This window comes from Phycodurus eques, chromosome 1 (genome assembly GCF_024500275.1).
Source record: "Phycodurus eques isolate BA_2022a chromosome 1, UOR_Pequ_1.1, whole genome shotgun sequence".
NCBI classification, from domain to species: domain Eukaryota; kingdom Metazoa; phylum Chordata; class Actinopteri; order Syngnathiformes; family Syngnathidae; genus Phycodurus; species Phycodurus eques.
The window spans coordinates 7,057,985-7,079,495 of NC_084525.1; the positions used below are offsets into that span (position 1 = coordinate 7,057,985).

Here is a 21,511-nt window from a genome sequence, read left to right on the forward strand (position 1 = left end):
TGACTGTGTTTACGCCACTTCCTCTTTTATACTTCATATTTTGCCAATCCATTTTTACTTCAGACGCAACATTTCATAGCAGCAATGAAGTTTGGCACAGAGTGCCTCATTGGGCCTGTCAGGTAAGAATTGTTATTATCTCTCTTTGGCCCAGTGTGAGGAGTGTGAATTAAATGTGATTCGATATCTTCGAAGCGAGATTTGTGAAGCTTTCTGTGAGAGAGCTTTCACTGATGTCAACATAATTGTCATATTTAGTTTTTTAAAGTGTCTCTTGTCCGCGTGATTGTCACCAACTCTAATACACACTGGAAAGGTCATATTGACATTTTTGTTTACATCAAAGCAAAGATACAGAGGACTATATATTAAATATGTTTTCCTTTGTGAAGCATTGTTATTCCAGAGTCAGCTCTGATACAATATTTCTGTTGTGTATTAACCTGAAGCCAGGTGATGATTAGCACGGGGCAACATGTCATGAAAATTGTTACCGTAAAGTTCACGCTTCGCGGGATTCACAAAGTTAAGTCGATTCTGTATTTGGAGGACATTTGCACTTTTGTCAGCTAATGTACACTTCTGCAAAAATCCACTGTACCTAAATTGAAGAAGGTAAGATTTTAAACATAACCCTTTAATGTGCTATATATGCACAGCCCTTCTAATGCGTGTCCAAAAGTACTTTAATTTCCTTGTTTTTGATTGGTCAGAAGTTAATAAAAAAAAAATAGAGGTCATAATTCAAGTGCGTTTTTAAAGTCCAGAATTATGTGTTTGGTTATCAGAGGAAAATGTTGACAGTACAGAGTTGAGGGAATTATATTAGCATTTGCCTCTCAGGGTGTAATTAAATAGCCGCGAGGAAGGATTTCTTCAGTTTGTCAGTGGAGCAGGGCCGTGACAGCAGCCTGTCACTGATCCTTCTCCTCTCCCTGAAGATGGTGCTGTGCAGTGCATAGATGCTGTGGATTGTCCATGATGGACAGAAGCTTGTTCAGCGCTTTCCTTTCTGTCAACTCTGTGCCCGCCTTCCCCAGTTTATCCAGTGGAGAAGTGTATTTTTCTTTGGGATTAGCAACCTATATTCAATTGAATAGACTACAAAGACAAGATACTGCATATGATGTTCAAACTGATTAACTTTATTGTTTTTTTTCTTTGTTTGTTTTTGCTTTTCAAATATTCGCTCATTTTTAATTTGATGCATGCAAGACTTTCCAAAACTGGGCCAGGGGCATGTTTACCACTGTGTTATATCACCTTTCCTTTTAACAACACTCAAAAAGCATTTGGGTACTCCAGGTGGAATTCTTTCCCATTCTTGCTTAGTGTACAACTTCAGTTGCTCAACAGTCCAGGGTTTCATTGTCGTATTTTGCACTTCATAATGTGCCACACGTTTTCAATGGGAGACAGGTCTGGACTGCTGGCAGGCCAGTCTAGTAATCACACTATTTTACTCCAAAGCCACGCTGTTGTAGCACGTGCAGAATGTGTCTTGCTGAAATAAGCAGCGACGTCCCTGAAAAAGCCATTGCTTGGATGGCAGCATGTGTGATGCTATCACAGATGTGCAAGTAACCCATACCATGGGCACTAACACCCCCATACTATCACAGATGCTGGCTTTCGAACTTTGCGCTGATAACAATCTGGATATTTATTTTCCTCTTTAGCCAGGAGACCACAATGTCCACGATGTCCCCCCAAAAAAATTAAATGTGGACTCATCAGACCACAGCACAGAGAAGCCTTTCTGGTCTTTCTGGGTGTTGTTGATATATGGCTTTCGCTTTGCATGGTCAAATTTGAACTTGCTTTTGTAGATGTAGCGATGAACTGTGTTACCTGACAATGGTTTTCTGAAGTGTTCCTGAGCCCACATGGCCATATTCTTCAGACAATGATGCCAGTTTTTAATGAGGTGCTAACTGAGGGATTGTTCATTCAATGTGGGATTTCAGCCTTGCAGCTTATGTGGAGAGATTTCTCCAGATTCCCTGAATCTTTCCAAGATATTGATGAACCGTAGATGACGAAATCCCTAATTCCTTGCATACACCACAAAATCGGAAAATAGAGATGAACGAAACAACTTTAAACATAATTCACTGCATACTATTATTCATAGATAATCTATTTTGCAACTTTTCTTTATTTTAGTATTAATATTTGTATTTATTTATTTAGTCTTAAAGGAAAATTGGGTGACCACCGTGCATGGTGGAGTGACTCCCTAGCGCCCTCTATTGACCAGCCGTCACTTCCTCGTACCAGACAGCTGGACAGTACTTAATATACTGTACCTTGTGTTTGTGAACAGGGCAGCATGCTCCAGGGAGTCAGTGAAGTCCTCCTTGTCCTACCTGTGGGATGTTTACTCTTCAGCCAAGCCTGTGGGCCGACACCTCTGGACCCTGATGTGCCTTTGTCTCACACTGGCTGCTGTTACTGGCACTCTGCTCCACCACTGGCTCTCCAGAACACTGCAATATGACCACGACGCATCCATTCACACAGCGCTGGCCTACAGCGTGGCTATGTCACTGGCCTCATTCCTGTGTCACCCTCTGCGCTGTGTGCTGACCATGACCCTGCCCACGGTCTGCACCAGGCAAGGCGGCAAGCTCCTCATCTCGGCCTCGGTCATGATTCTGATGTTGAACGTCATCCCGAACATCAGCGTGAATGTCGGCGCAGTCGTACGTACCCTGAAGTGCACCGCCGAGGGGTTCTCCAAGACCTTGTTGAACTCTTCAGAGCTTTTAAACACAGCGAGGCAGGAAATTGTCAAGGAAGCCATTAAAGTGAGGAAGGAGGACCTGAGCATTGTCACCAACTTAAGGAAGTTGGAGCACTTGACACAAGTGGATGTGTCCGAGGTGAAAAGCAGGTTTACTAAGATGATTGGACAAGTAGAAATCAACTTTTCCCATATGAGGACCATGATAACACAATACAAACTATTATCCAACAGAATTCTGGCAGCCGTCTTTGTTGCTGTGCTAATTTTTGAATCCGCATGCTACCTGAAATCGTATTTGACATACATTAAATTTGATAATCGCTCCATCTACAAACAGCTCGGGCCACATGAAGCTCACACCACCCCCAAAAGTTCTACCACTTTGTTCAGAAAATTTCAAATCTTGTGTGGGGCATGCACCCCCAGTGCCATCTCACTATTGGTGGTGACATTATATTTCACTGCAATAGCTTTAATAGCAGCCTTGGACCATGTTGTGTATCATATAATTCAAGTCATTCTTCCATGGCTGCTGGACTTTCCACCCATGTCTGCCAGCATCAGCGTCAGTTATAAGGTGAGAAACCACACCTGGTCACACACATTAAAGCAACATCTAGGTGATCCTCAGAGTTTTTTACGCAGGCTCCCTCAAGTGGCTTTTATCCAGTACAGTACATTTGTTAAGTACAGTTCAGTTGCATTTAACTTTTCAGTACAATTTGCATTTAATTTTTTGGAGACGTTTGTTACATTTTGATAAAATAATTATTTAATTTCATGTTTTTATTTCTTAGATTTAGGTCCAGTGTTATTGTTCAAACTGTTGCTGTGCCAGTGGATGACAATAATATAAAATGTACTTTTTAGGAGTAAATCCACTGCCTCGTTTTTGATGAGCACTACCCACTATGTGCCCACTACGCTACTGTATCTTAATATTTTTCATTCTGGTGGTACTTTAAGTATTTTTTGAGGTGCTACTTGGTGTGAAGTGTAAAGTTTGAGAACCACTGATCTAAAGAAACAATGCAGTGTGTATTCCCTTATAACACCTCTATGCGGAGCACTTTCCACAATATTTTGAGGTAAGTGTGTGGATGTTAGCTCACAATCTGTGTTTTGGTGCATTCCAAAGGTGTTTGATGGGGTTGAGATCAGCGTTCCCAAGCGCTTCCACACCAAACCCATCCAAGCATGCCATTGGGGGTCCTTGCTATGTCCACTAGGGATAGAAAGGGGCCCCCTCCAAACTGTCCCCACAAAGTTAAAAGTATGCCACTGACCTTTCACATTAGCGTGCCAAGAGAGATCATCAGGTGTGCCCGGGAATGAATCCAACTCTACTTAATTAGGTCTAAAATGATTATTTATTTGCTACAAATAATGTTTCTTTGTTCATCTATCGAAGCCAACGACATATATTGGCAAGCAGAACAATTAAAATGCTCTTCCACGACAATCAGTGTTTTCCAACCTTTAATGGGCCAAGGGACATATTTTACATGACAAAACATTTCATGGCACCCATCCAAACAAAAATGTCATAAAAAATAGATACATAGGTTTATTGTGACTGATTCATGAATTGATTAACTCATTCACTGCCAGCTGTTTTAGAACATGTTGACTGATCTTTCAAGACCCTCAGAATATTGTGTTCTGTGACAGTATAAGCACTGACCCAACCAAAAGAAATCATAGGTGCTCTTCTTTCACCAGAAAAAAAGTTTGTTTCCAGCTTTTCCCTTTAGTAAAACATGGGTTAGGTTTCAACAAAAAACGGTTTCTGACCACAAAGCATAGAAAACAAGCTTTTTGTGAATAGAAACATGTCAAGCCGAACAGTGACTTTGATGATAATCTTTTTTATTGTGTGACACCTCAAACTATAAAACAAAAAACTGAAGAAAAGACTGACAATAGGCTTTTGATGGCAATAGTAATTTACAGATATACGACTAAGAAATATGAATGTGAGAGACGCTGACTTATTGTATGGCTCGAGGCTTTTTTACATGGAGTTTGCCGTACACTCCATAAACTGTGTCATCTTTCCTCACCATCATGACACAAAGTTTAACACTACTTACCGCAACACATACTCTGTTTATACATATATTTACTCTGTTCGAGTGTAGGTGTCTACACTTGTCCGACTTCCAACGTGTTGGTATTTCTCTCCCTCATAATTGCTGTGACAAGCTGAGATCCAAGCACTTATCTTTATCGTCTACTCAAAGGCTGTGCTGATCTCAGAAGAGAAGAGACACATAGCCGCCGTCTATAGGAATAGTTTGTTCATTAGAATGGTTTAGAAACCTGAATTTCACAGACAAGTTGGGTGAGACCCTCTGTACTTGACAAATACTGCATACTGTGGGAGTAAACGTTTTGATTCCAGTTGACCAATTGAAACATCCACTAATGAGCTGAGAGGTATGTTTTAATACTTATGTCCATATACTGGTATGTTGTTTTCATTTCTATTTTTTACCACCGACAGGTTCAATGGTTTCCACCAGCGTTTTGCATCATCCCGCAATCCTGCATCACACGGCAGCTGACGGACTTCCGCAAGGAGTACAAGTGGAACTTCAGCCCCAAAACGTCGCTGTGTGATGCCGCAACTTCAGCTCCCAACGCAGGTGTGAGCACACTGCTGGGATGTCTGTGGCTGATGAGCTATGTGCTGGTGTTCCTTGAGGTGTACGCCACACGGCTACGGAGGAACATCTGTGCATCTTTCTTTAAAAAGCAGGAAGAGATGAGACTGGCTTACAGGGTCTCGAAAGGCAGAGTAAGGCAGGACGGAAAGGAACCACAAGAGACTGTTTTAGTTGTCTGCATGATGACAGTCACAGTGTTCACTTTGATGCCACTGTACCTTGTTCCTTGACATTGAAGATTTCAATCAACAAGTCACTGGGGCGAACATCAACTGTAAAACTTTAACTTAATGGCTTTAGCGCAACATTTTTGTACTGTGCACAAGCTGCATGACACAACACTCAAAGCAGTTAAACATTGTCGAATGTCCAAAGAATCTTTGTCATCAATGGATCACAAAACACTGGCCCATTTTGTGTCACTATTTCTTGTGATTAAAATGTGATGACATTTTTTTTTTATTTATTTGAGTCTCACCACTACTCCAGTTAGTTTCTCGTTAGCTTCCAGCGCCACTAGATGTCATTATGGTGCTTTGGGCTGATTTATCAAATCACTATAGCTCGTTCAACTCCTGAGGAATGTATTTTGGAGTTGTGTAAATATTCTTTGAGGGCATAAATAATGCTCTGTTCTATTTCCATCACTATCAAAAAGGACAATACGCTTTCACTTCAAAATCCCTTGTTGAAGCTTCTGGAGATTATTTTAAGATGTCCTACCAGAATAAAAAAAAGAATTCCATTTTTCTTCATCTATTTTAAGCCTGACTTTTGTACACATCTTGGCAGTCAGAGAAATCTACATCTGTAAGATGACAACAGAAATTGTGATAGATCTATTTCCTGTTATTTTTTATCTCCATGCATACTGTATGTAAATGTGTGCACCTCACAGAGCTGTAATCTTATGCATATGAAGGTTGGGGGACATCTTTTGAATAGTTGGCCACTTTAATGAGGTTCAACATTTTTTGCAGTTCATTTAACAGTATTGGAATATGTTATAAAAAATGTGAACACATTACTTAAAAAACATTAGGCAAAGCAAGGGAATTTTATTTATATAGGGCAAATGCACCTTGTATGTATATACACTCAGTGTGCTTTAGATGGTTGAAAGCATTTTAAAATAAAGAGCAAAAGACATTTAAAAAACTAAGTACACAAAAGTAAAAGACAGCTTTTAAAATCAAAGAGACAAAAACTACTAAAAACACAAAGTGCAAGACAAACATCTGACCCCAGTCTGTAGATCTCAGAGCCCTACTGGATTTAATTTACATTAGCATTTCTTTAACCTATTCTGGACGTAAACCATTTAGTGATTTATAGACCAATAGCAGAACTTTAAAATCTATTCTAACGCTGACTGTGTAGAGACTTTCGAAATGGAGTAATACAGTATGTTCTGATCTCTTAGTTCATTAAAAACCTTTCACAGTTTTTACATAATCTTGTATTAGCCATTGTGTTGTTAAGAACTGTAAAAGGTGAAACACATGTTGTCCGGAGTAGTGGGCATGCCACCAACTCCTTAGAATTCATGTATTTAGGAATAATCATTTTAAAAAATGAAAAAATTTTCTCGCTTCCAGTCTACAAATAGCAAAAACATGTTGTCTATATTATTTTTCTCCCTTTAAAAATCTGCTAGACTAGTCCTTCGTTTATTGCGAGGGTTACATTCCAGAGGCCCTTGCGATTCATTAAAATCCATGAAGTAGAACAATTTTATTATTTTAGATATTTTTCAAAGCTTCACACAGAATATCAATACAAATTATGCATTTGAGGTGCACGGATTATTTTTGTCTACTTTGGGTCACCATCCTCACATTCTACACTGTAGTATCTGTGACTTTGAACGTGTGGCTGTCTGAAAAGACAGCACACGTTGACTGACGTAGGAGTCAGCGAATGAGAGTGTAGAGTTGGCTGTGTTGGCTCAGTTATAGCGCTGGCTGTTAAGTGGCTAACCATTTGCAAGTCTGCGTGTTGAGTTGCTTGGGTTAAGTTATGGCCATTGGCAGTTCGTGAAAGAATTTGATTAATACATGTTTGTTTTCTTACCGTTTGTTCAATAAAGCGATTGAAAGTCCACTGGTGGCTGTCTCTATTATTGACCACTTGCGGAGGGATTAACAGTTCATTTGAACCAGTGGTGGGAGACAAGATTAAATTGGCTAACAATGTTTACTTTACCGTAAACATGCAGTTACGTAAGCCAGTAAGACACATGGCACTTGGTTCATTCCCTGTCTCTTGCTTGGGTTCTTCTCTGTCTTGTACATACACTTTCCTCCTCGCTTGCAATTACTGCTTTGCGGTAACACTCTGTGTGGAAAAATAACCACTGCAAAATTCTGCAATCCTGAAAAATCTGCAATATAAAATTCGATATATACGATTTAAAAAGCCACGATATTGTGAAACTGCAAAAACCGAACCACGATATGGTGAAAAGAAAAAAGATTCGGCACATACGGTAATAACATTTCAGTTCACTTGTCACTGGGGTGTACTCATTGTGTTCGATTGGGGGCTACAACCTCGGCCAGTAGTTACAGTACAAGGGCTATGGTTCCAGCTGTGACCACACATTTGCCATAACACTGAGCTTGGACGAGGGTGGAATTGATTTTGAAGTTAGTGGCTGAACAATGCAGTACATTACAAGTAGATGAATGGTGTGCAAGGAGGGGGGGGGGGGGGGGGTGTCTAGACAAATACAGAGTGACTGGCAGAGAGAGAACCAAGCCGACATCTGCGTGTCTTGGTGGATTTTACCCGAGAATTGTCACATCACACTCAACGCTTTCCCTGCAAGTGATGGTAAGTTGCCCATTTCTACTCATATACTTACATATGTTCTTTCTTCAATCAGCTTTAATTGATTTTGTCAAATCGAGGTAGATTTTATGCACAATCTCATTTTTCATTTATCTATTAGAATTTTACATTTAATTGATGATTGGAAATGAATATTCCAGTTTGTTTTGCATTGAATGATTTACACCACACTAAAAAGAAGCAGCTCAAACATGCATGCGAGAGGAGATGGAGTGATGTTATGACTGGTGTTACAGTATATACTGTATATATATATCATGTCATTGACTGCGAGCTGTTGAAAAATACACAGAGACAATCGATCCAATTTCTATACCTGTCTTTATCCTGGAACTGGGGTCTAACCCAGCTGACTTTCAGTATAGCATGAGTTGACCTGACACATACAGCTGTGCTCTTAAGTGTACACACCCAAGCAGAATTTATGAACTAGTGACAATTTCTTGAAAAATATGACTGATGACAGGTGGGTCACAGTTCTCAGGTTGGAAGTTCGAATCCGGACTCCGGCCTTCCTGTGTGGAATTTGCATGTTCTACTCGTGTTTGTGCGGGTTTTCTCCAGGTACTCTTGCTTCCTCCCACATTCCAAAAACATGTTTCTAAGGCTAATTGCTCACCTCCCCTGTCTCCTGTGTGTGTGTGTGTGTGTGTGCACGTGTGTGTGTGTGTGGGTGTGTGCACGTGTGTGTGTGTGTGACTGGACACTGTTTTAGCCACGCCCAAAAATTCTTGAAAAGTGATATGTTGAAAAACAGTTTAATACTATATATATATAATGTGCAGTATTTAGAAACACATGATTTCACTATTTTTAAAAAATATATATTTGACCTTTATTTGCACAGGTACAGCAATTATGAACAGATTCTCATTTGCAATGACGACCTGGCAGCAGACAGCAGAGTAAAATAGAACAACATAAAACCAAATACGAATACATAGACAACAAACTGTACAGTGTGAGTTAGTTAAATTGTTACATAACACATTACATTACTTCATAGCAGATGGTCAATAAAAGGTTCTAAACAGGCTAAAAACAGGTGTAGTGATCATGTACAATATCTTTGACTAACTAACTAAATGACGATATTCTGATGAATAAAGTGCGTTTGATTATTTGTTGCAGAGTATTCCTGTCTGTTGGGCCAGAAAATTGAAAAGGGGACTGACCGAAAGTAGTGCAGACTTTGGGAACGAAGAGTTTAATAAAATTGCCTGAATGGAGAGTGTGGTTAGTGGTATGCATGGGCAAACGAGCAAAGATAGGTACTTAGATAGGTAACTTAGATACTTTACAGGATTGTGAAATACAGCAGAAAGCATTAAAACAAGGACAAAGTAAATGTGAATACAAGTGTTTTTGGTTTCAAGCAAAAATGTGTCTCTTTAGGATAATTGTCGGTGCCACTGAAGATCAAGAAAGGAAAGTCACAATATTCAAACATGGAGAACCACACGGCCAACATTCCAAATGTCACTCAGGTTGTAAATTTAACGAGAATGCCTCTGAACCCTTTGGACGAGCAGGTCGTAACCATATTCCTGACGCTACTCATCTGTGGAGTGGGGATTTCCGGAAACATCATGGTGGTGCTGGTGGTGTTGCGGACCAAGCACATGGTGACCCCGACCAACTGCTACCTCGTTAGTCTGGCGGTGGCTGACCTCATTGTGCTTCTGACCGCAGGACTGCCCAACATCTCTGATGTGGTAGCCTTCTGGATATACGGCTACACGGGATGCTTGTGCATCACCTACCTACAGTACCTGGGAATCAACGTGTCCTCCTGCTCCATCACTGCTTTTACCATCGAACGATACATCGCCATTTGTCACTCCATAAAGGCTCAGTTCATATGCACTGTGTCGCGAGCCAAGAGAATCATTGCTGGCGTGTGGGTCTTCACTTCGCTCTACTGCATTATGTGGTTCTTTTTGGTGGACACTGATGAAACCGTCTACACCAACGGCGTGGTGGTTACCTGCGGCTACCGTGTCTCCAGAAGCCTCTACATGCCAATCTACTTCCTGGACTTCACTCTGTTCTATGTGGTCCCACTCATGGTGGCGACCGTGCTGTACAGCCTCATCGCCAGGATTCTGTTCATGAGCCCCTCGCATCTCAACGCCAGAGGCTCGGTTCACCAAGGTCGCTCCAGCGACACTAAGAAGGCCAACAAGGGGGCAGTCTCAGCCAGGAAGCAGGTATACACAGTACATAGCACAGTACTTTTTTCAATGTATCAAAAGAAAAAGCAAAGGAACAGAAAAACTAAAGGAGCGCCATGATAACATCTGGTGGGGAAACCAAAAAAAAATGCAACAATATGAAATAGTTGATAATGTAATTGTGTAAAAAATAATAAATACTGGTAAAATTAGAAGTACACTACAGTGGACCCCTGCTATTAGGGACCAGGCCAGACCCCGAATACCAAAATTTCCAGGATTATTGATGGCCATTATATGTGCACTGAAAAAAATACATAATATGTATTTATTTTTTTGTTTCTAGCCCAAAAATTCTTGGATAAACAGAGATGTTGCCAGAAACCAAAGTGATGAGCCTATTTAAAAAAACAAAAAAAACAAAGAGTATAAAGTTTAAATATGTTCTAAAATTAATTGTTCTCTGTCATGTAATACTGTGAACAGCATCTCTGTCACCCTTCTTTAGGGGACTGTAATGTTGCTGGACCACTCAGGACACTTTTCATGTTAACAATAATGCAAAAGTATAGCCATGCAGTATTTTTGCCTTTCCTCTTCTTTGTGTGTAATGCAACAGATAACAAAGATGCTGGCTGCGGTGGTCATCCTCTTCGCCCTTCTCTGGATGCCTTACCGCACGTTGGTGGTGGTCAACTCCTTTTTTGACCCTCCATACCATAACACGTGGTTCCTGCTCTTCTGCAGGATGTGCATCTACGCCAACAGCGCCATCAACCCCATCATTTACAACCTCATGTCTCAGAAGTTTAGAGCTACGTTCAAGAAGCTCTGCAAGTGTTCTTATCGACACAAACGGGAGGCGATAGAAAACAACGTACCCATGTATTATAGCGTGATTAAGGATTCCTCCCATGAGAGCAATGAACCGATCACAGAGCATGAGGAGGTCAATGGAAGAACCATCAGGAGGTTCAGTTCAGCAGATGACGATGCTTAATTAGGCTGTGCATGTGTGCATTTACAGTGACACCTGAAAAGTACTTGTTTTATGCATAAAATACTGTCATTTTCTGCCTAGTAAGTATAAACAGACATTACTGCTTATTTGAATGGTATTGTAATTCATTACATTTTATTTAAAATTAAATTTACTGTGACAACATGGAGAGCAAGAGCAACGTTCACACACAAAAGCAAGCATCTCCATTTGTTGGTGTGAATTGACTAAAATTAGGGTTTTTCTTTAAATATTATTTGAGGTTTCAGGTTAAAGCTGATAAAGTTATTAAGTTAGGGTTAGGGTTATACATTAAGCAATTAAGAGGGTGATATGTGAACAATTTATTTTGTATTCATTTTATTGCAAAACCAGACAACGCCAATAAAACATTTTTCTTCAAAAACAGACAAGCTCAAAATGATCACATAATGTAACTATAAAATTACACTGCAATGGTAAGTATGATGCTTTGTGAATAAAAATTAATAAAGGATGAGTGTACTAGAATTACAGGCTCATGAACTGACCCTTAAACTTTAAATTGACCTTTCAAATCAAGTCACATTGATTGCACGGAGTCAGTTATCTTCGTCGTTTCTGCTATTCTCAAGATCCTGGCTTGCGATTAGCTCTTGTTGGTTCATAAATTAAAACCTTTATTTTTGACGAGTTTTAAATAAGAGTTGTTCGGCCGTGAGGATAAGCGGCTCAGAAAATTGATGGTTTTGTAGGGTTTGAAAATGCAACATCCAACAATGTCGTAATAAGCAGTCTACTAGTAGGCATCGTTCTTTTTTTGTCTAAATGGCGCTTGTTGACTTTTGCGCTTTAACTCGGAAAGTGATATGGCGTCCGTCCTTCCATCCATCCATCCATCCATCCATCCACCTATCCATTTTCTCGACTGACTTTGGGCAAGCGGCGCCACTCAGGACTCTTGTGAGGCAAGTACTCACGTCTGATTGACTGGTCAAGCATGTTTCCAGACTTAAACCCAATTGAGCATCTGTGGGGCCAAAAGGTCTTTACATCAACCAACTCGTTGATGTCATCGTCAAGTAGTCGAAGAGGATTCCAGTCGCAATCTCTGAAGTTCTGGTGCACTCCATGCCAAAGAGGGTTAAAGCCAGCTGGAAAATAATATTGGCCACACAAAATATTGACACCTTGGGTGGGCCCAATTTGGACATTTTCAAGTAGCAGCTATGTGTTTTGTTGACATGGGATGTGCTTATGCTTTTGTTTTTTATTGTAACTATATATGTCAACCCAATCTACTGTACAGTATGTTCAGTTTACCTCTATCTGCTTAATGGGACACCAGTCGTATTATCATATGGATGTGTGCGTGATTTGAAATCCAGACTCGCACTTAAGTATATTATATTTCAACAATGGTGAACCACACCTGATGCAACAAGAGGCCATGGTCCGGATATCTTTTGAAATGTCGTCAAGACAGAGCTAGTTATTGCTGTGTATAGTGATAATGTAATCCATTCATCAGGAGGAAGTCTATCTGTGTTGCTCAACTGCAAGTGCTCTTCAGTTGCTCAGGATGCATTAGTGCAGTAGTATAAAAAGCCGATTGAGAGCTACATACAATATAGTGTACAGTATATCTCATGTTAACAAGAATCACTAACAATACAGGTAACAATAGCAACACGTTTGTTCAGATGATCAATATGTCGTTAAAACTGGGCAGGTTGGCCATTTAACGCGTTGCATGATGTAAACGCATCTCAATAAGCATATTTGAACAATTAAACAGCAACAATGGCTCAACTCACCTTTGTTATAGACATGCTATATTTGAAATGACACCATCTGTATCGAGAATGAAATAGGACTGTACTGGATGTTTGTAGTTGTGTTTTAGGGTTTTCTGTATCGGTGTTGATGGCCTATGTGTATAAGCGAGTTGCACAAATAGTGTGTCATTTTGACAAAAACAAATAAAACGGGCCACTAATTTGTGTTCTATTTACAGAACATGTTTTATTTCCATTTACAAACACAAGTGAAATATCAGCATAACTGGTCTTGCTCAAGCATTCTCTTTGGCATATCTTTCAATAATTTATTACACGCATGGTTGCAGGAGCCAGCTTGATGTCAGCCTACTGTGTAAGGTATACTGGTAATCATAACAACCGAGCTGTACTGTTTGAAATGTGAAAAAGTATTATACAGAGCAATCTAGTTCTTTTAGGACAGTGTTTGCTTTGCTTTTGCAAATGAGGACTTTTCCCTCTCTCCTTGTACTTGTTAAGTGGATGTACAGTGTATAAAAAAAGTCCACACAACCTTGTTCAAATGCCAGGGTTTTGAGATATAAGAAATGAGAACAAGATCATTCATTTGAAAACTTTTTCCACCAATAATGTGACTTAGAACCAGTACAACTTAATTTAATTTTGTTTTCACCTTTTCAAGAAGGGAAGTAAAAATAAAGCAACAATTTGCTAATAATTCCAAATACCATTCAGTATTACCACAAAACCTTGACTGAAATGCTACAAAAGCAACACAGCTGTATTTGAAGGCACCCTAAATAGTTGTTGTAAAACCCAGACCCTCTAGAATATTAGACAGGCATGCTAATCATTATTCCACGCGCTAGCTGAAATGTTGTGTAAAGACGATTCTTTGTCATTTTTCAAGCAGTTCACACACTCAAACTAGAAATGGTCTTGGTAGCACCCATTTTGTTTTCAAATTCACCCCTCCGAACTTTGACTCAACCGGATGAAATTTGCTGAGCATGCCTATCGTCAGTATACATACAAAAAAGTCCCATGAACTTGTGTATAAAAAGAAACAGGAAGTCTGCCATTTTTCAGTGAATTTTTGGGTGATTTAGAGAAACCCTGAGAAACTTCAGTTGTCATGGTTGCGAATAGGCAGACCTGGCAGCAAAGTTTGATGAGTGGCCATGGAACACAAAACTCTAATAACTCTTCGAAGCTTATAGCTCGACCCAACTTTTAAAAGATTCATAAGTGCCCTGTACTGGCAGAAATGTGTAGATTATTATTCATGAATTTACCTTTTCACCATGACATCACTCAAACTTTGGAGTGGCAAAAGCTCAAACATTCTCAGAGAAAACATACTCTTCCTTTGACAAAGGCAACGCTATTGAGAAAACAGAATAAATTCCTTAAATAACGATTTTACCCTTCTTCTCTGGCGCCATGGTTTGAATGTGTGAAGTGTCCCAAAAAAAAAATGTTACAGGAGGTAAGAAGCTGAGAAGGAAGACGGAACACCGGGTGTCATTTACATATCAACAGGTAAATTGAGCCCAAAGTAGACATGGTGAAAATTTAGACATAGTTAACATGATTATTGAAGGAGTGGCTAATTAATTGACTTTTCTGTTGCTGGAACTGAACTAATGGCGCAGACATGCTCTGTTGATGTTGAAACGGATAGTGCTCTCTGGAGCTGAGATTAGCTAAAATGCGAGCCATTATGTTTTGTTGGATCACACAAAGACAAACCAACTCAGTAGCGGTGCGAAGGGAGAACTTAACTTAACACTGTCCTTTCTTTTTGTACAAACTTTGCATGGTTTTTTTCCCCTTAATCATTATTACAAGTCAATGACCCATCATAGTGATTTTGAATGCTTTCATTTCAAGTTTCAACGACTACATATTGTTGCTTTAAATGTCAACTTCATTCCTTTTACAGCCATAATTAAATGAGCATTTTCTGTTGTTCAATGCGTTTGAAGGCCACACAATTCATTCAACACAACTTAATTTAATTTGGTATTCATGTTGGCATTTCTGTTTTGATTCCCTGCACAACCACTCTGCATAATAAGTAAAGTGGAGAACAATGACCATGTGGTTTTAGTGGTTATGCTGCGACACACAAACCGCGACCTCCACGTATGACGCAGAATTTATTGATAGTGAGCCTTGCAAACCCTTCGACGTACAATAGCCATCCAGGGAGTCCTCTCATCCCAGAGATGTAGGCAGAATGAAAATGTACTCTGATCATTTAGCATTTTTCTTTTTTTTTTTTTTTTTTTTTCTGAGCCTCTCACATGGAGTCATCAAGGCTTATTACCATAGCACACCTGATTGAGTACATGGATGATGAGAACATGTTGGTATGAGACTCCCTACGCATTTATCTTGTGATCTACATTTGATGGGTGGATAAAAAGGTGTGATCAGCTGCGTTTATACTGCATGTGTGTGTTCGCTCGCCACTTTATTTCATCGCTGTGTTAACGTAAGACGGTATTAAATAAATAAGCCTGACTGTGACCTAACAATAGCGCCAAAATGTGAAAAACGTGTTTCACGACATGTTTTTTTGACACAAACGATATGTCTTTATTTGAACACAAACAGAGCAGTTATGACCTCCTCCTTCCCCTTGAGCTACTGCTGCTGAGTCCGACAAGCTTCTTAGATGACCCTTTCACTGTGTGCACTACCTGGAAATAAGATCCTATTGTTGTAAAAGTTCTATGTGATACAGAAGTAAACAAAAAAGTGTTAATATTGCTTTGAGGGTTACATCCAAAGGAGATTGTGCAAAACCAATCAAGAAAGAAGATAACCAAGCAAGAAAAAAAAAAAAACAAGATGGCTACTCAACACGTAAACCAAAAGGCATTATTTGTGCACACTTAAATATACGAAGCATTTTAACAAAAAGTGATCAGGTCAAACACCTTCTCACTGACTCAAATATTGACTTCCTCTGCCTATCTGAGTCATGGCTCCATGAATCTTCGCCCTCAGCAATACTATCTGTACCTGGTTATAAAATGTTTAGAAACGACAGACAGGGTTCTAAGGGAGGAGGTGTTATGATTTATGCCAAGGACACTTTTAATTGTAATGAAATACATGTTACATATGAGAATGGATTAGAATTTCTTGGACTAACTGTTTCTTTGTCACAGCAAATGTCTTTTATTCTTGTAGTTATTTATAGGCCTCCCTCATCAAATGCCGCTTTTTATGAAAAGCTGGAAATTTTACTGAAACAACTCAATCTTGCAAAAGAGGTGATAATAATGGGTGACCTAAATGTTAATTGGGAAGTTAACAAAGTTAGGAAACAATTGAAAAGGGTCATGGATGATATGGATATGACTCAGGTAATTAATGGCCCTACGAGAATTACAAACTCCACCCGAACTCAGATTGATCTAGCTTTTACTAATAGGCCAGAAAGGATCTTGAAGCCATACAATATGCTCACAGGATTGTCTGATCACAATCTTATAATGGTCACAAGAAAATTAAATAAAAAGCGCTTCAAACCCTTGGCCACCACTGAATCCAATAGGATACCAAAACATGAACAACAAAATTTCCAAGATTCTATCCAAGAAGTAAACTGGGATGTATTACTTGCTGGTAAAAATTTAGATGAGGATTGTTCTAAATTTGGCAACAAAATACAAAAAAGTATTATACAATTTACACAGATAATTAAACTAAAAGCTAGAACGAATGGCCTTCCTTGGTTAAACACATTTATTCTGAAACTGATGAAAGAACGCGATCATTCCTTGAAATTGTCGGTCAAATCAGGATACAATAGACACCACTTTATTTCACTGAGAAATAGGGTAGTGAAAGAAATAAGAAAATCTAAAGCTGACTTTTTCATTACTGCTTTGAATAGTGCGAAGGGAAATTCAAAAATAACCTGGAATTATATTAAAAAACTATTGGGTAATACACATAATAACAAAACAAAACTAATGCAAATTAAATTAAATGGAAACATCCTGACGGAACCTCAAGTGATGGCTGATGCTTTTAACAACTACTTCATTGAATCTGTGTCAGAAATCTCTTCTAAGTTTGCAGTAAAACAAAGGAAGGAATACCCTGCATTGTCTGCAACGCAGTTCTTTACTATTACAAATATTACTGAGACCAAAGTTATCGATTTAATTCATTCACTCAAACCATCTAAGGCAAAGGATGTTTTTGGAATGGACACGAACATGCTCAAAGATCTAGGTTCAACTCTTGCTACTCCTATTGCCTCAATCATTAATCTTTCAATTTCATCTGGTCACTTTCCAAAGGCCTGGAAATCTGCTATTGTTACCCCTGTCTTTAAATCCGGTGACTCAAATTGTCTGAATAACTACCGACCTATAAGCATTCTTCCGGCCATTTCCAAAGTTGCAGAAAAATGGGTGTCAGAGCAGATTGTCCATTATTTAAACAGCAGCTCCCCCTCTCTCCACGCCATGCAGTTTGGTTTCAGATCCAAGCATTCCACTGAAATGGCTACATGCCTCTTCATTGAGAAAATAAAATCTTCTCTCGACAAGGGTGGAGTTGTAGGGGCGGTGTTCTTGGACCTCAGGAAAGCTTTCGATACAGTAAATCACTCTGTTCTTCTTACCAAGCTCTCAAAATTTAACTTCTCTCATAAAGTTGTGAGCTGGATTGAATCATATCTGCATGACCGAACACAATCTGTATCAGTTAACAACTACAGATCAGAGTCTCTTAGGCTAACCTCTGGAGTCCCTCGGGGATCAATATTAGGCCCCCTTTTATTTAGTCTTTATATCAACGATTTGCCCACTGTTTGTTCTGAAGCAGAGTGCGTAATGTATGCAGACGACACGGTTTTCTTTGTTCATGGTCGCTCCAAAGATACTGTTGCTGCTAAACTCACTAATGCAATGTCCTGTGTCACAACTTGGTTGCAGGAATGCTGTCTACAGCTAAACGTTTCTAAAACTGTAGGCATGTATTTCACTAAAACAAATAGAGTATCACCTGACCCCGACATACTAATGCAAATTGTCAGCCAATACAAATATCTTGGGTTAATAATAGATTCACAGCTTTCCTTTAAAGCCCATATTGACAAATTGCGTAAAAATATCAAATTAAACCTCGCAAATTTTCGTGCAATTCGAAATGAAATGTCAACTGAAGCCGCAAAAATTTACTTATATTCAATGATTCTTAGTCACTTTAACTATTGCATAACCAGTTGGTCCCAGGCTGGTCAGAATGCAAAAAAAAACATTGGAAGTTTTGTACAAACAAGTAATTAAAGTGATGGATAAAAAACCAAGGCACTATCATCACTGTGCAATTTTAAAAAAATACAGTCTTTTAAAGTGGGACAGTCTTCACATATTTGCAGATTTAAATTTGATTTATAAAGTACTGCATGATTTGGCTCCAGCTCCTCTGGCTGAGTTCATCAGCCAAAGAAACAGCTCTGAGCGTGTCACTCGAGGCTCTGTCAGAGGTGACTGTCTCATTCCTCTGCGCAGGAGCACTTTCAGTAAGTCAGCCTGGTCAGTGAGGAGCGCTGGTGAGTGGAACTCAGTACCTGAGGAGGTTAAACTGCTTACAACATACAAGGCCTTCACAAAAAAACTGAAAATGTGGTTAGTTAACACCTATAGCTGCCAACACTAAAAGACAAGTATGTTATGATGTTTTTTTTTTTCTTTTTTTTTTTGTTATGATCAAATGATTTGTGGTTTTATTCTCTCTTAATAGTAAGTCTTTATGTATCCTGTTTTATATTATATTGTCTTGTAGATGTATTTTACTGCTTTTTTACATCATGGCCAGGGGACTACAGATGAAAACTAGCCTTCTGGCTAATTCTGGCTTTTTTAACTATGTGTATTTCATGTGTTTTATGAAATTGCATTGTCCCCTTTCAAATAAACTGATTAATAAATGATTAATAAGCATACGGATTGCAAAGCAAAAGTCGCCAGATGAGACAAACAGACTATCATTCCCCATTGACATTGGAGCAGCGTTGCAAAATTGCCGCCTGGCAAGACGTTTTTCCGCCACCGACTGCATTTCAGCGCCAGTTTGAGAAGATTTATAGCTGTCACACTACTCCAACGTCTAGTACAATTTACACTATCCGTGGCTAGTTCCTTGAAACCGGATATGTCCCGGACAAACTACACCAGGGATCACCAAAATGGTGTCGCGGCACCAAGTCGCCCTCAAGGACAACATGAGTAGCGCACAGGCCTTTTCAAAAATAGTTCACCAATGATGGCCCATCGTGATTTCCTAGGAATGTTGTAGAAGTATTGCATAATGATCTGTTTCCCACCTTTTGAATTTACTGGTAATTATTACTGTGAGAAATCAGTAACATGATCAGTATCTTCACATGGATGAGTATCATTCATTATTAATAACATCATGAAAAGCTAATTTGATGAACTGTTTTTTTGGAAGTGTGCATCAAATTGGTAGCCCTTCACATTAATCAGTGCCTAAGAAGTCGCTCTCACTTTCAAAAAGGTTTCTGACCCCTGAATTACACAGTGGAAGGCCTGCTATTACCACCAATGATGGAAAACACTGAACTGCTCGAGTAGGCATTCGGGCAAAGCCAGGAAACGTCTATCTGCATTGGACCTCACCATTTGGCGAGCCATGAGCAAGGGAATGATACGTTGACAAAAACTGCAAAGCCTAGTGAGGATAAGCGCAACAGAAAATGGATGGAGGGATGAATAAAATGTGTCATTAAATTCAATGGAGTGTTGCCAGGACACTGACAGACCTCTGGGTGGAGCGTGTTCTGTGCTTCACAGTGATTAGCGAGTCTGCATTTCAGAAGGTCATGATATTTTATTCACCTTCATTCTGCATACAGTTGAAACTAAAAGTTCACATAAACTATATAAAAAGAAACATAAACTTTTTATTTCAATGTCCGACATGAAATCAGAGTAAGTGTTTCATGTTCTAGGTCTAGGTCTAGGTTAGGATTACCCACATTATTTCTATTTGCTAAATACCAGAATAATGAGCGAATTATTTTATTAATGACAGTTTTACACACAGTAAAAGTACAATGCCTTTAAACAATTTTGGGAAACCCAGATAATTACGCTATGTCTTTGGAAGAAGGTTTATTGACAACATTTGTGTTAATTAGAGACAAACCAGTGGATGTATTTGAAGGCACACCTGAAACACACAGCTTCTTTGTGTAACATCATGAAAAAGTAAAAAGAAATCAGTCAATACATCAGGAAGAGAATTGTGGACTTGTAAAAGTCTGTTTCATCATTGGCTACAATTTCCAGATATCTGAAGTTGTCACATTCATTTGGTCAAACAATCATACGCATGTACCCACCATGAGAATGTTCAGCCATCATACAGCTCAGAAAGAACAAAGGTTCTGTATCCCAGAGATGAACGTGCTTTGGTCCGAAATCTATATCGTATATCAACCCAAGAATAAAAGCAAAATGCCTTGTGAAGATGCTCACTGAAACTGGTAAGAGGGTGTCATTAGCCACAGTGAAATGAAAACAATAACATCATGGGCTAAAAGGCCACTCTGCCAAGAAGAACCCATTATTCCAAAAGACAGATATAAAAGCCAGATTACAGTTTGCAAATAAAACGAGGGACAAAGACCTTAATTTTTGGAGACATGTCCTGTGGTCTGACTTATCTAAAATTTAACTGTTTGGCCATAATGATGATTGTTATGTTTGGAGGACAAAGCCTTCCACATGCTTTTATCAATGACTAGATCTGTGTTGTAAATGTTTGCTTTCTAGTCATGTTAGAATATTATACAGTATAGTTCTACAACACCATCCCAACTGTGAAATATGTGGCAGGCATGTTGTGGGGTTGCTTTTCTTAAGGAGGGACTGGTCCACTTCACCACATTGATGGCATCATGAGGAAACAACATTATGTGGAAATACTGAAGCAACATCAGCCAGGAAGTTAAATCTTGGGTGAAAATGTTTAATAACCCAAAGCATACTGCACAACTAGTTACAACGTGGCTTAAGGATATCAAAGTCAATGTTTTGGAGTGGCCATCACAAAGCCTTGATCTCTGTGCAATTGAAAAGGCAGGGCAGACCTGAAAAGGCATCCGTGAACAAGGTCGCCTACAAACTTGGCTCAGTCACACCAGTTCTATCAAGAGGAATGGGCCAAAATTCCTGCTAACTATTGTGAGAAGCATGTGGAAGGCTATTGTAAGATGTTGGAGCGCTACAGTTTAAAGGCAATGGTAC

The 21,511-nt window shown here is 39.3% G+C and overlaps 2 protein-coding genes across 2 annotated transcripts; both read left to right on the forward strand.

The window, feature by feature from the left end:
* Positions 1 to 59: 59 nt before the first annotated feature.
* Positions 60 to 7,450, forward strand: ocstamp (osteoclast stimulatory transmembrane protein). The gene is made up of 3 exons (XM_061673557.1): positions 60 to 122; positions 2,327 to 3,326; positions 5,256 to 7,450. Exons 1-3 carry the CDS (start codon positions 85 to 87, stop codon positions 5,646 to 5,648), a joined length of 1,431 nt encoding a protein of 476 aa, XP_061529541.1. The 5' UTR covers positions 60 to 84; the 3' UTR covers positions 5,649 to 7,450.
* A 2,242-nt stretch (positions 7,451 to 9,692) lies between these two features.
* On the forward strand, positions 9,693 to 11,445 carry LOC133400937 (thyrotropin-releasing hormone receptor). The gene is made up of 2 exons (XM_061673571.1): positions 9,693 to 10,481; positions 11,065 to 11,445. Exons 1-2 carry the CDS (start codon positions 9,720 to 9,722, stop codon positions 11,443 to 11,445), a joined length of 1,143 nt encoding a protein of 380 aa, XP_061529555.1. The 5' UTR covers positions 9,693 to 9,719.
* Positions 11,446 to 21,511: the final 10,066 nt, after the last annotated feature.